We start from the raw sequence: 15,299 nt of genomic DNA, 5'->3' as shown, positions 1-15,299 counted from the left end.
GACTGGGCACTTTAAAAAACTGAAGCCGTCCCGGAGCGTTTGAACTCTAACGGCTCGTAATGGAATCGCCTTATAACTCTGTCACCTCGGTTTGTGCGCGTGAGCTGATGTTAACAGAGTCTGCTGGCTCTGTCAGTGCTGCTGAAGACAAACGACAACTAATAGAGCTGATATGATTACGATCTGTGCGGTAACGGCGTGGGCTGAAGCCACAGGACTGCATGAATGGATTCAGGTCGGCGTCCGAGGAACATCGTTCCTGGAGACGGACGACGGGAGCAGCAACAATGTATCACTAAATAATGTCAAAGTTTATTTATTTTTTTGTTCTGATCAAGATCTAGACAGATCCATTACCAAAAAAGTATTTAATTGTCTCATTTGTAAGTTAGATAATAAAAGCATTTAATAATATAATTACTTTTGTCTGTCTTTATTGATACATTTTACTGATTGTATGTGACTGTTGTGTATTTTTTTTTTAAATGGTAATATATTTTTTTTAGAATTTTCAGTTTTCATTTTAATTTACTTTTTTATTATTAATGTCTCTTTTAAGCTTGATTTTTTTCAGTTTTAGTAATTTGGTAAATGCGCTGATAAATTAATATTTTTTTTTATTGATTGTCTATTCATATTCAAAATGCTTATTCATCATTGAGGTGCTGTAATATAACGCCCCAAATTGTGGCACCGGTAACTAAAGCAGACTGCCTGTTTTAAGAGACCTGCCCGTTTTATATTATTAACAGAGGTGTTAGAATTCAAATAAAATGAGGAATAAAGGTATAAAATAATTCGTACATTAGCTAGATCTTAATGAAAGGCCTGTGGGTAAACTGACCTGACCAAGAGAACAGGCTCTTATTATTGGATTAAATGCAAACCTGTAACGACCAAAGTACACTTAATTAGAATAGACAAGAACAGAGAGGATTAAAATAATAGTGTAGAAAAAACAAGACCAAAGCCTATTCATATATTTTAAAAGAAAAATGGAAAAAAGTAAATTAAAGTAAATAAAATTTATATATATATATATATATATATATATATATATATATATATATATATATATATATATATATATATATATATATATATATATATAGTATTATTTCAAATATGTATACATATGTTTGATTATACCAGCCAGTTATTTTTGGCCTAATACATTAATTTACTTACAATGGTCTCATCATGTGAATCAGTTACCGGCCTAATCCACATTGTTGCCAAATCCACTGTTTTCCCGCGAAATTGGATTACTTTAACACTGTTGCCGCCGGTTTCCTTTGAAATTAGAATTTAATAAACAGTGGAACGCCGCCTAAAACGTGTATTTAACCCCCCGGGAATGCGACTCGGCGGGTTTTGTTGGGAAAACCTGGCAACCCGGGCGATGCGTGCTGCCTCCAGGCCTACAGGGGGCAGCGTCGCGTGTGCTGCGTGTTCTGCATCCCGCGCTGCTTCCAGCAAAGAGCAGACGCTCTGAATCACTCCGGGAAAATAACACGAACTGAACGGCAGCGTCCCGGACAAATTAGTCTTACGTGATTGTTGAGCGAGCGCTAGACGAGTGCCGCAAGCTCCTCTCACGGACACGCTGCGATGTTTTCCGTGGACACAGACGCATCCTTCGGAGTTGTGTCAGTCACCTATGAGAACTAAGTGACTGAAAGAGAGAGAGAGAGAGAGAGAGACAGTGTGTGTGTGTGTGTGTGTGTGTGTGTGTGTGTGTGTGTGTGTGTGTGTGTGTGTGTGTGTGTGTGTGTGTGTGGTGCTCAGGGATGTGTCATGGCATCGGTCCGGGTGGCAGTGAGGGTCCGGCCCATGAACAGACGGTGAGTGGGTCTTAAACACGCAAACAAACCGATAAACAAACACGTAAACATATCTGCGTAACATCTGCGGAGTGAAAGGCGCAGACATCAAATGCGCGTGAAACACCAGCGAGCGCTAGTTCTTAGTGTTAGCATTAAGCGTGTATCGGTCTTCTGTTTATCTGGAAAGTTGTCATGACGCGGGTCAGATGCGAACCCGGCGGTCCCCGAGCTGCCGCTCCCCCGCTGCGCCGCGGCTCTGACCGCATCTTCTGGGCGGCAGCACGTCCATAACGCTGTCTGTTTAGTTAGCTAGCTCTGGTTTGGTACTGGAGTCTAAATAAAGAACCAAACAGATGAAAAAAAGCCTCGGTTCTATTTGATTTTATATTGTTCCTGTTCTTAAAAGTGAAATCAAGTCTTTTTTTAAATGCATTATAGATAGTCAAAAAAATCCCTTTATATATATATATATATATATATATATATATATATATATATATATATATATATATATATATATTTGATTATCATCATATTAATAATAATGCCTTTAAAATGAATGTAAAATAACAATATATAAATATTATATATATTTTTGCCTTTATTTCCAACATATTTTAATGAATATTTTCCAGTGTTGTGAATGCGAGTGTACTAAGACTTAAACATTAATTAATTTTAAAAATGACTTTTAAAAGTAGTGCATTACAATATTGCGTCAAAATAACTAAATAAGTTTAAAAATGAGATCAAAAATATATTTTTAATATGTAAAATATTTGTAAGTATTTTTGCTCTTAATTGTTATGCTGAATACTAGTATTGTAGTAGTAGTAGTAATAATAATAATAATAATAATAACGTTTGGTCTTAAACAGCTCATAAAAGCATCAGGTCGAAAATAGACACCTAGTTTGATCTGTTGATAGGTCTAAATTAAATTGTCTCCCTCGAGAGTAAATGCTTATGGGCTGTGGATTTACATTGTTTGTGTGAATAATAAATGAAGTGCATAAATGTATGTTTTATTAATGTAGTATTGATTTTTGGCACAGGGAGAAAGACCTGTCTGCCAAATGCATCATCGAAATGGAAGGCAACAAAACCACCATCACCAACTTAAAAGTGTGTAGCATCGAATTTTTCTAAATGAAAGAGCACCACAGATGAAACGGCAATTTTTTATTTATTTTTTTGTATCTAATTTAATTCTTGTGCTATTTTTACATCAGATACCGGACGGAGTGACTGGAGACTCTGTAAGGGAGAGAGCAAAGACTTTCACGTATGATTTCTCCTACGACTCTTCGGACTGTAAAAACGTCAGCTTTGTCTCACAAGAGAAGGTCAGTGGTGATACGAACAGTTTGGACATTTTAATTGCTTTAAAAAAAAAAACAATAATAGATATTCAAAAATAAAATATTAATATTATATCATTTTTAAAATATTTTTTTAAGCAAATAGCTGTAAATTCACTCAAGCAGACAGTATAAACTGAGTCACCGAAATAAATCAATTCTAACAATATTTTAGCAAGTTAATGTTTAAACCAGAGACTGCTGACTGCAATGCAAGTCACTGTGAATAAAAGGATCTGACAAATTCTATATATATATATATATATATATTTATTTAATTTAATTTATTTTTATTTTATTATTTATTTATTATTTTATTATTATTATTATTATTATTATTTTTTTTTTATTTTTATTTAAAAGAATGAATGGCTAAATATCTTCATGCTTTTCACGATGCAATATCATTAAAATATAGATAGTGTGGACATTTAATTATATAACTCCAGCACCGTTTGTGTATTATAAAGCAATCAGATCTCATTAGGAGGTAATCCTCTTAGCGTTTGTTACTCAATGCTCATAATAACAGTCTTGGGTGTTGTGTTAGGTAGTAAAAACGAAAATGTTTGCATTCAGGGCTGGTTTCCCTGAGGCAGATTAAACCAATCCCGATCTTAAAGGGTTTGTAAACGCAAAGCTGTTACCAACAGTGCGGTTGATCTCATATCCTGACTTTATGATTAACTTTTTAGGTTTTGGTGCATGTGTAAGTACCGTAATAACCCAGGCTTGAACTGTGCGTGATTTCAGGTGTTTAAGGAGCTGGGCACGGATGTGTTAAAGGCTGCATTTGAAGGATATAATGCCTGCATCTTTGCCTACGGCCAGACTGGATCAGGGAAGTCGCACACCATGATGGGCATTCCTGTAAGCCTTTTTAACCACTTAAAACACTGCTGAGGCTTGTTCTGTAATTTAAAACCTGCTTTCTAAATCTCCGAAGCGGTTGATTTGTTGACCGCTCGTGGAGTTATCGAGCTGAACATCGGCTCTGATGATGACTTGCTGTGCCTGCAGGGTGACGTCGGGCTGATCCCTCGGATCTGTGAAGGACTATTCAGTCGAATTTCGGGAATGACTCGGAGAGATGAAGCCTCTTTTCGCACGGAAGTCAGGTGAGGAGTCGTATGTGAAAATCCCGCTCTGTTTGATGCTGCTAGTAGGAGAGAGTTAATAAAGGCGGTGTGCATGCACAGAAATAAAACGAAAAACGACTAAAACTGTCGCGTTTCGGTCATGCTGGCAGCTATTTGGAGATTTACAACGAACGGGTGCGGGACTTGTTACGGAGGAAGATGGCGAAGACGTATAACCTCAGAGTCAGAGAGCATCCTAAAGAGGGACCCTATGTAGAAGGTAAAAATTAATTTCAGCGTTACAGCGAAACAGATGCTCCTCTAATAAAAAGCAAAAGCATTCATATAAATATTAATAAACTAAATAAAATAAAATTCAGCAAGTAAATGTTGTAATGTTAGGTACTGGTTAGTATTGCAATGTTATGTAAATATTGCAAATATTATATAAATGATATGTTAATATTGTAATATTAATGCAATATTACTTGCATACTGAATAAATAAGAGTGAATATTGCAATATTAAGTGTCACTGAATATTGTGGTGTTATGTAAACGTTAAATGTAACCATTACAATATTGAATAGATATTGAGTAAACATTGGAGCATTGATTATATGAACATTATGAATACATATATTGTAGACGTTACATAAATATTGAGTAAATATTGTTACGTTAAGCAAACATTAGCAATATTTACACATATTGTGTGAATATCACAGCATTTATTAAGTAAACATTACATATATATTAATTGTGTAAATTCGGAGTAAAAAGTAGCATTAAAAAATATTGTGTAAATATAACATGTGCCATTTAAAGGTGTCAGTTTTCATACGCCGTTGCTGTACGTTCTTCTTTGATTTCTTCAGACCTGTCGAAGCACCTGGTGCAGAACTATAGTGACGTGGAGGAGCTGATGGAGGCGGGAAACATCAACCGCACAACGGCCAGCACCGGCATGAACGACGCGAGCAGTCGCTCACACGCCATCTTCACCATCAACTTCACACAGGTGACTGTAACACCTTGCCGTAGACTAAATTAGCCCGAGCCCAACCCGCCGAGGAACCCGTGATGTGCTGATATCTTTTTATTCCCTGCTTCTCAGGCTAAGTTTGACGCTGAGATGCCGAGCGAGACGGTCAGTAAGATTCACCTGGTGGACCTGGCAGGAAGTGAGAGGGCCGACGCCACAGGGGCCACCGGTGTCCGGCTCAAAGAGGGCGGCAATATCAACAAATCTCTGGTCACCCTGGGAAACGTCATCTCCGCCTTGGGTGAGAGGAACCTTAATTCTTAAACGCTTTGTGGGCACAGATGGGTGTGATTGGCCTCTTTTAATCAGTGTTCTGATGGCTCCTTCTGTCTTTGAAGCTGATCTGTCACAGGAAGGAGGGAACAGTCATTTGAAGAAGAAGCAGGTGTTTGTTCCTTACAGAGACTCAGTGCTCACGTGGCTCCTGAAGGACAGTCTGGGAGGAAACTCAAAGACCATCATGATCGCGAGTGAGTGAGGAACCACAAGACACTTTTATTATTTTTTTCAGGATCTATGAAGTGAATATAATATTTATGTAATTCATACAGACAAAAGGAAGGAAAATTACTTTATTTTAATAAATTAACTTTTACTTGATGGTTAGAACACGGGTTTATTTATTTGATGTTTATTTTACTTTTTATGGCACTTAATCGGTTTTTATTGGAAATTACAATTGTTTTTTCAAATATATAATGTATTAAAATGCAATATAATTATTCAATCATTCACATCCAAAATAAGTTTCTGTTTACATAGTATAGGTGTGTGTACTGTGTTGTATATATTTAAGATATGCTATATTTGTACATCAAATATATTTCTATGTAATATAAGTTATGTAAATATATACACATTAATAAATGAACTGTTGATGTGTGTATTGATATATACATAAATATACTGTGCCATATTTTGTACTTTGGTAATATTTGAAAAACACATATTTTGTAAACTAAAACTTTTCTTTTGGATGCGATTAATCGCTATTTTAGTTTTGCTTAAAATGTTTCGTGCATTGCGTATTTTGAAGGGATCTCAAATATTTTTCCGCAGCTATATCGCCTGCGGACGTCAACTACGGCGAGACTCTGAGCACGCTGCGCTACGCTAACCGTGCCAAAAACATCATAAACAAACCCACAATAAATGAGGACTCCAACGTTAGACTCATACGAGAACTGCGGGCAGAGATCGCTCGGCTGAAAGCGCTGCTTGCACAAGGAAATCAGGTCTGAACCTGACTTTGAAAATCGTCGTTCATCCTAAAATACTATATGCCGTTTAAACCTATGTATAATGATCTTTAATCTTATTTTATTATCTAAATAGTAGTTTCAATGTATTTTTTCACTTGCTTTTAGAGCTGTGGAACCGGTCTGTGAAAGGTAGGGGTGTGACGATTTTCGTATCGTGTACCGTACGATGCACGAGGATGTTCCCAAGCAACGAACGCAGCACAGTGTGCATCAGCAGATTAGCTATTAGTATCAGCAAAACATACCTATTCGTTTTTATATATTAGCATATTTTAAATGCATTTTGAAGTATAAAATGTATGTTTATTTGTAACATTTTTGACATTAATACAGTGACGTCTGCTGACCCACACCGTGCTGCCTTCGTTGTCATGGGAACACCTCAGCTGTAAATGAGGAAATTACATCTCTCCCTCAAGTCTCCACTAACAAGGGGATAAGGATGATCACTATGATTTGGAAAATGACCCTGACGATACACGATACGTGAATTATTACACTCGTAGTGAAAGGTGTAAAAATAAAGTATAAAACATTTTAATTGCGTGTCCAATTTTAAATGATGCTGGGCATTTTTATTATTCAGAAAATATATTAATAGACATTCATGGAGTTAAAATTCTCCTGGGACAATTAAAAAATTTGTCACACATTAAGAAAGACTCTATATACAATTACAAACCACTTTTTAATATTTTTATTACATTCATGTTTTTGTGTATTTGTACTTATTGATTTTATTATATATATATATATATATATATATATATATATATATATATATATATATATATATATATATATATATATATATATATATAATTTATATAAAAATGGTTACATTTGTTGGTTACATAGTTAATTTTATTAATATGGTTATATTGTTGTTTTGAAATATATAACTGAATTGTGAAATTGAAATGTTTTACCTTGCCATGAATACAGCGTCTTTTTCTGTCATGCCAATAAATCATAAATGAATACAATTTAGAGTTGCTTTATAGCTTGCAACACTGACAAGATATTGAACTGAATTAAATCGGTTTAGAAGTGATTTAAGCCGAGTACGGACACTTACTATCGTCTTCCGTTGAGCGGCTTTTAGCTGCATTTTGAACTTGTTTCATAATTGAACTTTCTCCAGGTATTGAATTAAACTGAATCAACATTTATTACTTTTGAAGCAATCCGTATCGTATAAAGCAGAACATAAATGAAGGTGACTTGACTGGGCTGTTATTTTTTTGTGTGATTTCCAGATAGCCCTGCTTGATTCCCCTACAGCGTTAAGTATGGAGGAGGAACTGCATCATAATGAAGCCAGGGTAACGCACTGTTTCATCATCACATAACAACAGTTCTCATCTGATGCGGTCGCACTGAATAAGAGTGCTTCTAAAGCTACTCATTTTCATACGCAAAGCCCGCAGTGTGCTAAACAGCAGGGGTTTGTTTGCTAATAAATGCTGCGTGAAATTCCAGAGATGAATTTAAATGTTGGTTATGGCACACAGTCGAATGCACGTTTTTTTTTGTGTCGCAGGTGCTGGAGCTGACCAAGGAATGGACGAACAAATGGAACGAAACGCAGAACATCCTGAAGGTTTGTCGCCATCTGTCAGACCAGCGTCTTTATCTTTATTTTTATCACCTTCTTCACAGAACCAGGCTTTGAGAGTGTGTGTGTGTGTGTCTGTGTGTGTGTGTGTGTGTGTGTGTGTGTGTGTGTGTGTGTGTGTGTGTGTGTGTGTGTGTGTGTGTCTGTGTGTGTCTGTGTGTGTCTGTGTGTCTCTGTGTGTCTGTGTGTGTCTGTGTGTGTGTGTGTGTGTGTGTGTGTGTGTGTGTGTCTGTGTGTGTGTGTGTGTGTGTGTGTGTCTGTGTGTCTGTGTGTCTGTGTGTCTGTGTGTGTGTGTGTCTGTGTGTCTGTCTGTGTGTGTGTGTGTCTGTGTGTGTGTGTCTGTGTCTGTGTGTGTCTGTCTGTCTGTCTGTGTCTGTCTGTCTGTCTGTGTCTGTCTGTCTGTGTGTGTCTGTGTGTGTGTGTGTGTGTGTGTGTGTGTGTGTGTGTGTGTGTGTGTGTGTGTGTGTCTGTGTCTCTGTGTGTGTGTGTCTGCGTGTGTGTGTGTCTGCGTGTGTGTGTCTGTCTGCGTGTGTGTGTCTGTCTGCGTGTGTGTGTCTGTCTGCGTGTGTGTGTCTGTCTGCGCGTGTGTGTCTGTCTGCGTGTCTGTCTGTTCGTGTGTGTGTCGTGTGCGTGTGTGTGCGTGTGTGTGTCGTGTGTGTCTGTCTGTGCACGTGTGTGTCTGTCTGCGTGTGTGTGTCTGTCTGCGTGTGTGTCTGCGTGTGTCTGCGTGTGTCTGTGTGTCTGTGTACGTGTGTCTGTGTGCGCGTCTGTGTGTGTGCGCGTGTGTTTTGGCGTGTTTGTTGAACAGGAGGAAACGCTGGCTCTGAGGAAGGAGGGAATCGGAGTGATCCTGGACTCAGAGCTCCCTCATCTGATCGGGATTGATGACGATCTGCTCAGCACCGGCATCATTCTCTATCATTTAAAGGTAATGGACATGCGGCAGTGTTCATCACAGTACAGGTGGCGAAGAGGGACCAGCCTCTACAGCTGTGAACGAATTCATTGGACTTTTACGATGCTGTTTGTTTCATGTGATTGTATTACTGCAGCTCCTGGTTGGTTTGTGTGTGTTTGCAGGAGGGAAGGACATACGTTGGCCGTGATGACGCCACTAACGAACAGGATATCAGTGAGTTTATTGACACAGATGTCAATATCTGTGTCAATATCAAATTGTTCGATTCAATCCCAGTACGCAAACATTTATAATGCCATCATTTATTCAGCTTATTAATTAAATATAACAATAATAAAACTAATAAATGTTGTTATTATTGTAAATATTTTCTAAAATGTTATTTCAAAACATGGACATTTAGTTAATTTTTAAATTTAATTATAGTTATTTTTAGTTGAGGATTGATTATTAAATTGCATTTTTAAGGAAAATGATCCTTTCTGTCTGTACAACTTAAATTCCATATCATATGTATGATGATGATGCTTTAAATAAATGCATTTCTATAATTTATTCACCCTCCTATTGCTCCAAACCTACAGTATATGACTTTTTGCTGCACACAAAAAAAATTTACTTCATTTTTTGAAAGTTGAAGCCCAGTCATACAATTGAAATCTTTTCCTGACATCGTAAAGGTATGTTCTCTTTGCAGTTCTTCATGGCCTGGGTCTGGAGAGTGAGCACTGTCTGATAGAGAACCGGAATGGGACGGTCACTCTAATTCCTCTGAATGATGCTCAGTGTTCAGTCAATGGAGTTCAGATCACTGAGCCCTGCCAGCTCAACCAAGGTCACACATAATGCACCTTTTTACAAAAATGTCATTTTTTTTTTACTCTGTAAGCAATATTAATGCAGTTTTGTGCTAACTGACATTTCTCGTGTATTAAACGGTAGTTTTGTTGGTGTTTTTCAGGTGCTGTCATTCTCCTCGGCAGAACCAATATGTTCAGATTCAATCATCCCAAAGAGGCGGCTAAACTTCGGGAAAAGAGAAAGGTGAGAGACGTTCGTACGTGAAGCTTCGCCATCGAACGCGTGACATATTTGTGAATGTATCTGCTGTTCTTGTTCTCCAGAGCGGCCTCCTCACCAGTCTGAGCTTATCCATGTCTGATCTGTCCAAATCCTGTGAAAACCTCTCTACGGTCATGCTGTATAACCCTGGGTAAGCCTGTGTGTGTGTGTGTGTGTGTTTATACGTGTGCGACAGAGCGACTGGTTTCTTCCTCCCCACACCGCCTCCTCTTCCTCTTCACCCTCAGGAGCCTCCTCTTTCCTCCTCTCTCCATCCTCCTCTCTCTTCATGCCGTTCGGCGCCATTGCTGGTACTGCTGATGCCCAGTGCATTTAAACAGCTGACAGAAAACTTTAATTCAAGCCCTGCTTGCCAGATCACCAATGATCCTTCCCAAAAACAGTACATAGGGATGCACGATATATCAGTGGCTTTACTGGTATTGATCAGTGGAGGAAAAAGAAAGTACTTTTCTAAATTCAACTGGATAATTATATAATAATAATCACACCAGTAAGTTCAGTTGTGAAAGATAGATCATAATTAAATTAGCTATATGCACTATATGTACTTTAGTCAGCAAGAATGCATTAAGTTGATTAAATTTGATCAAATGTGACAAAATTGTTTATTTAATGAAAATAATTGTTTATTGAGAAGGAAATCAGCTTATTAGAGTGATTACTGGAGTAAAGTTTATCTTGCATTTAAAAAATTCAGTTACATTTTATATTATTTTAATTGTAATAATATTTTACAATGTAGATGTATTTTTGATCAAAATAAACCAGCCTCGGTAACTTATTACATTAAAACATCTTACTGGCCCACCTGAAGTTTGTTTAATATATTTTATGGCCTGTGGTTTGTTATTATCAATATTTTTGTTAATAATATAATATTTTAAATTTTTTTATATAAATTATTTTTATTGTTAATATTAGTTGTATTGGTAAAATTAGTATTTTTCCTTTTTTTTTTTTTTTTTTTTTTGACGGGTTCTAAAGAGTGCTGAACACATTTTAGTCCTTTTTGCTGTACATTGCAGCGTGTATTCTTTTAGGCTTTAGTGAAAACACGTGTTTACATAAAAAAACAGGCTGAGCCTATTCCCTGAATAGATTTATAGTATTAGCTATAAGATGTTTTTATATCGATGCATCCCTAATAAACAACCAAATGCATGTTGGCTTTTTTGCACATTAACAGAAGAATGCACAGTAAAAATGAGGTTTTGTTGGTGAGGTTGGGATCTGTGATCATGCATGTGGAAACAGTTGTGTTGTCATGACTGATCATGACCCTGGGCAATGACCTACTACACCAACTACATGTCATGAATGAACACTAAACACTCAACTCGGTGGATTTTATTCATTCATTTAAATGCGTTAAGGAATTGTTCACGCAAGAAATGTCATTATTTATTATTTGAAATGATCCTTTTAATGATTCAGACTAATAGTCTGGATTTGTGCGGAGGTATTTGGTAACATTTCCTTTTTCTGAACTTCTTCATGGCAGTCTCTTCACTGAAAAGGGTCCCATCTTTCTCAGGTAGAACCAAAGCGCAAACTAGTGTTCTCATGTTAACTGTTGTGTTTTTATATACATCTTAATGTCGGTATTTGTGGTTTCAGTCTCTCCATTTTTCATTCGTCATGCTTGTGAGAAGCACTTCATTATCATCATAACACTTTAGTTAAACGTGTGTGTCCATCTTTTGTTTAAAGCTGTGTATTCTGCAGCACTTGCTTGTAGTTGCAGCGCATGCTCAGTGCTCGTAATAACGCAGGCCCTCATCCCATGCGCTGGTGTGAGTTTGCTGTGATTTGTGTGTGTGTGTGTGTGTGTGTGTGTGTTTTAAGGGTGGCCACTAATTGTCTTATGTTCCAGACTGGAGTTTGAAAGGCAGCAAAGAGAAGAACTGGAAAAACTAGAAAATAAAAGGTGTGTCATGTGACTTATCAAACAGTAATATGCTAAATGTAACTGAGATAAAGCAGTCCCGTCCACAAATTTATGTTTAGGATTTGATCTCGCATGAGGGTGCAAAAAAAATCTAAATATCGAGGAAAGCGCCTCTTAAAGCTGTCCAAATGAAGCCCTTAACAATGCGTATTACTAATCGGAAATGAAGATTTGATGTGTTTGTCGCTGCTGAAGGCGGCTGATCAAGGAGATGGAGGAGAAGCAGAAGTGTGAGAAGGCGGAGCTGGAGCGCATGCAGCAGGAGGTGGAGTCTCAGAGGAAGGAGTCGGAGCAGGTGCAGCTGCGCATCCGCAGACAGGAGGAGAGCCTGCGCAGACGCAGTCAGGACATCGAGAGCCGCCTCCAAGACCTGCTCGCTGAGAAAGAGAAATTTCAGGTCAGACTGCTGGTGCTCAAGTAGGTTCTGATGCTTGTCGTTTTGCGTTACTCCCTTAAAAAGTAGCTCATTTTGATATCAAGTTACTTTATATGGAAGGTAAAGCGTTACGCTAGCTTTGAGTTACTTTTTACATTTTGGGAAGGCTTGCTTGCTTGTTTTTAATAGAAAAGAAGTTCTTTTACAACAAAAGTGAAATGGATACGCCTCAGGCTGAACAAAAAGGAAACACAAAAGGCTCATTTTTGCTTAGCATGGTTGGTTTGTTTCATCGAATGTCAGTAGCGGAGACAAAAAGGGATTAAATAAAGGGTATTTGTCTTATTTTACATAATTATTGCAGGTTTTTATAATATTCTGAGTCTGCATTTGACTGTTTTTGTTCATTGTAAGTAAAATTAAATCTGTTTTTGTGCAGGTGAGATACAAGTTTATATCGTGTTAATGCCTCTGCCCTTACTCCTGATTTCTCCCAACATGGCAACACGAGAGCTGTCAGTCAATACATGGGAAACAAAGTAACTGGAGTTACAAAAATAAACTCCTATATTTCCCTCTATATTAAAAATGAATGCTTTACTTTACTAGTTACCTAAAGTAATCTGATTAGTTACCTAAACTAATCTGCAAAAGCCTGTTGCGTTACTCCCAACACTGCGTCCAGTATCGAAATCAAGACGATTATATTTTATTCTCACAATGCAGTAATTGTTCCGTTTAGGTTTTTATTTCACTACACGGTGCTTCTGCACAGTACTTTATACCTGGGTTTGTTTTAGAGTAATTTTCAGACACTTTCATACCAAAAGCAAAACAATTTTTTTGATACCTTTCTATGGTCTTGGAGACTTTATTTTATAAGATGCTGTCTGTTGCGTTCAGGAGGAGAGACACAGAGAGCAGAAGGAGCAGGAACAGCAGAAGCAGAAGAGACTTCAGCAGAAGCTGGAGGAGGAGGAGGAGGTGCAGGAGGAGGACGAGGAAGAGGAGGAGGAGGAGGATGAAAAGGCTCAGGTCCAGCGAGAGCGAGCAGAGCAAAACGAGCTCTTTCGTGAGCTAGAACGACTCAAGCGAGAACGAGAGGAGCAGGCCGTCAAACTTCATCTAGAACGCAGGTATAAATGGCAGTGGCATTTATCAGCTGTTTACACTAGACGTAGAAAATATAATGAGCCTCAGTAATAAATGTGTCTTGAAATCAATCCAGACTAACTTGCAGATAGATTATTTTTTTATTATTATTTAAAAAATTAATTAAATAATATTTACATTAAATTTAAAGGTTTGCAATATCATAAGTATAATTCTATATTATAAATGTGATTATATTATCATTATTAGATATATATTTATATTTAATTTGCATATATTAAGATCAAAATGAATGTATTGACTATCAAGGCGTCTGGAGGAGCGCGAGAAGGAGCAGCTGAGTCTGGTCGGGCGTCTGGAGGAGCAGCTGAGGGAGCGCAGCGTGGAGGCGGCCGCTCTGCTCACGCCGGATGAAGCGCGCCCAATGGAGGAGGAGAGGCGGACCCTCGCCGAGCTCAGGGAGGAGCTGCTCAGGGCCAAGGAGGCCCGGATCGATGGAGAGGAGGAGGGCGGTGAGGAGGCCCGGAGGAGCGCTCAGACACGCTACCAGCACTTCAAACAGATGCAGGTGGAGGAGCTGAGTTTGCTGGAGGAGTCTCTGATCCAGCAGAAGGACCGGCTGGAGCGGGAGGTGGCCCATGAGCGTGCGTCCCTCGGCCTGCTGCTGCACTCGCACAACGACAAACACAGACAGGTACTGACCAACACTGAGGTGGGGAGGTGTTTTAGTTGTGTGTGTGTGTGTGTATATGCACCGCACTTCAATAATAAGTCAAGTTAGAAGAAACAATCTTTTGATATGATTCTTTTTTTTGGTAAATCAAAGCATGATTCAGTTCATCATATGTGGGCCAGTTCATGAACAAATTATTTTTTTGAGGTGATTCGTTGTTTTTAGTGAATCTGAACATCCGTTAGGACTGACGTAATCTGATTACTAAAACAGATGATTCTTTTGAATCGTAGAGTTTGGTGAATAGTCCAGTGAGACAAAGTGTTAGTTTAAATTAGTGAATTAGAAAAAACTATTGAAATTGCCCCGTTATGGTTTATGAAAGGTTTTCAGGCATGCAAGTGCTTTTATTTTCTTAAAATACGCATTTATTTTGACTTTATTTGTTCATAGACTCCCAAAGGATTAATTTAATGATTCACTTTTACAAACCCCTCCAGTGACGTTGTAAATGAAAGTGACCGCAATGAGAACGAAAGTCGAATCAAGTCGAATGTTCTCGTCGTTTCAGGTGCGTGATGTGATGGAGCGCGGCGTTCAGGACGTGTCCTTTCTGGGTCAGGAGGAGGTTCTGATCCAGCAGGCCGAGCACAGTCTGCAGTTTAAAGAGAGGCAGCTCCAGTCTCTCCGTGAGAAACATCTCCCTGCCGTCTCAGAGGAGCGGCAGAGAGCCATCGAGCTCCTGGAGAGAGTCAGAGGAGGCACAGGCTCTCCTGCTCTGGACGCAAGTCCAGAAGATATGGACAAAGAGCTGGACGAGACTCTATATCAGGTAAAACTCTGCCCAATCAGACGGTCTCTTCCTGTCTAAGTGGGCAGCATGGATTGGTTCTTTTATCCAACTCCACCTGTCTGTTTTTTCTCTGCAGGTCGAGAAGGAGTTGGAGGAGAAGGAGGAGCGTTTGTCTCAGTACAGCACGAGCACCGAGCAGCT

The 15,299-nt window shown here is 38.5% G+C and overlaps 1 protein-coding gene across 3 annotated transcripts in view; it reads left to right on the top strand.

Moving 5' to 3' along the window:
- The first annotated feature begins 1,462 nt into the window (after window positions 1-1,462).
- LOC122329893 (kinesin-like protein KIF16B) overlaps window positions 1,463-15,299 on the top strand; it is a 16,626-nt gene continuing 2,789 nt past the window's right edge. For 2 of the 3 annotated variants that reach the window (XM_043226676.1, XM_043226590.1), the window contains exons 1-24: window positions 1,463-1,844; window positions 2,882-2,951; window positions 3,059-3,172; window positions 3,941-4,057; window positions 4,208-4,305; window positions 4,437-4,546; window positions 5,144-5,286; window positions 5,383-5,551; window positions 5,649-5,780; window positions 6,370-6,545; window positions 7,832-7,897; window positions 8,116-8,175; window positions 8,999-9,118; window positions 9,271-9,322; window positions 9,807-9,944; window positions 10,071-10,153; window positions 10,234-10,322; window positions 11,697-11,729; window positions 12,069-12,122; window positions 12,339-12,540; window positions 13,423-13,655; window positions 13,942-14,326; window positions 14,877-15,137; window positions 15,235-15,299. The exon at window positions 15,235-15,299 is cut by the window's right edge and continues 273 nt beyond it. In XM_043226676.1, coding sequence (XP_043082611.1) covers window positions 1,798-1,844; window positions 2,882-2,951; window positions 3,059-3,172; window positions 3,941-4,057; window positions 4,208-4,305; window positions 4,437-4,546; window positions 5,144-5,286; window positions 5,383-5,551; window positions 5,649-5,780; window positions 6,370-6,545; window positions 7,832-7,897; window positions 8,116-8,175; window positions 8,999-9,118; window positions 9,271-9,322; window positions 9,807-9,944; window positions 10,071-10,153; window positions 10,234-10,322; window positions 11,697-11,729; window positions 12,069-12,122; window positions 12,339-12,540; window positions 13,423-13,655; window positions 13,942-14,326; window positions 14,877-15,137; window positions 15,235-15,299 — 3,017 coding nt within the window. In that variant the 5' untranslated portion in view covers window positions 1,463-1,797. The remainder of the gene's footprint in view (window positions 1,845-2,881; window positions 2,952-3,058; window positions 3,173-3,940; window positions 4,058-4,207; window positions 4,306-4,436; window positions 4,547-5,143; window positions 5,287-5,382; window positions 5,552-5,648; window positions 5,781-6,369; window positions 6,546-7,831; window positions 7,898-8,115; window positions 8,176-8,998; window positions 9,119-9,270; window positions 9,323-9,806; window positions 9,945-10,070; window positions 10,154-10,233; window positions 10,323-11,696; window positions 11,730-12,068; window positions 12,123-12,338; window positions 12,541-13,422; window positions 13,656-13,941; window positions 14,327-14,876; window positions 15,138-15,234) is intronic. The other variant, XM_043226755.1, reaches the window with a different exon arrangement.

Source organism: Puntigrus tetrazona, chromosome 1, assembly GCF_018831695.1.
Source record: "Puntigrus tetrazona isolate hp1 chromosome 1, ASM1883169v1, whole genome shotgun sequence".
NCBI classification, from domain to species: Eukaryota; Metazoa; Chordata; class Actinopteri; order Cypriniformes; family Cyprinidae; genus Puntigrus; species Puntigrus tetrazona.
Note: the sequence above shows the minus strand (reverse complement) of the source record. Positions and strands in the feature narration are given on the sequence as shown.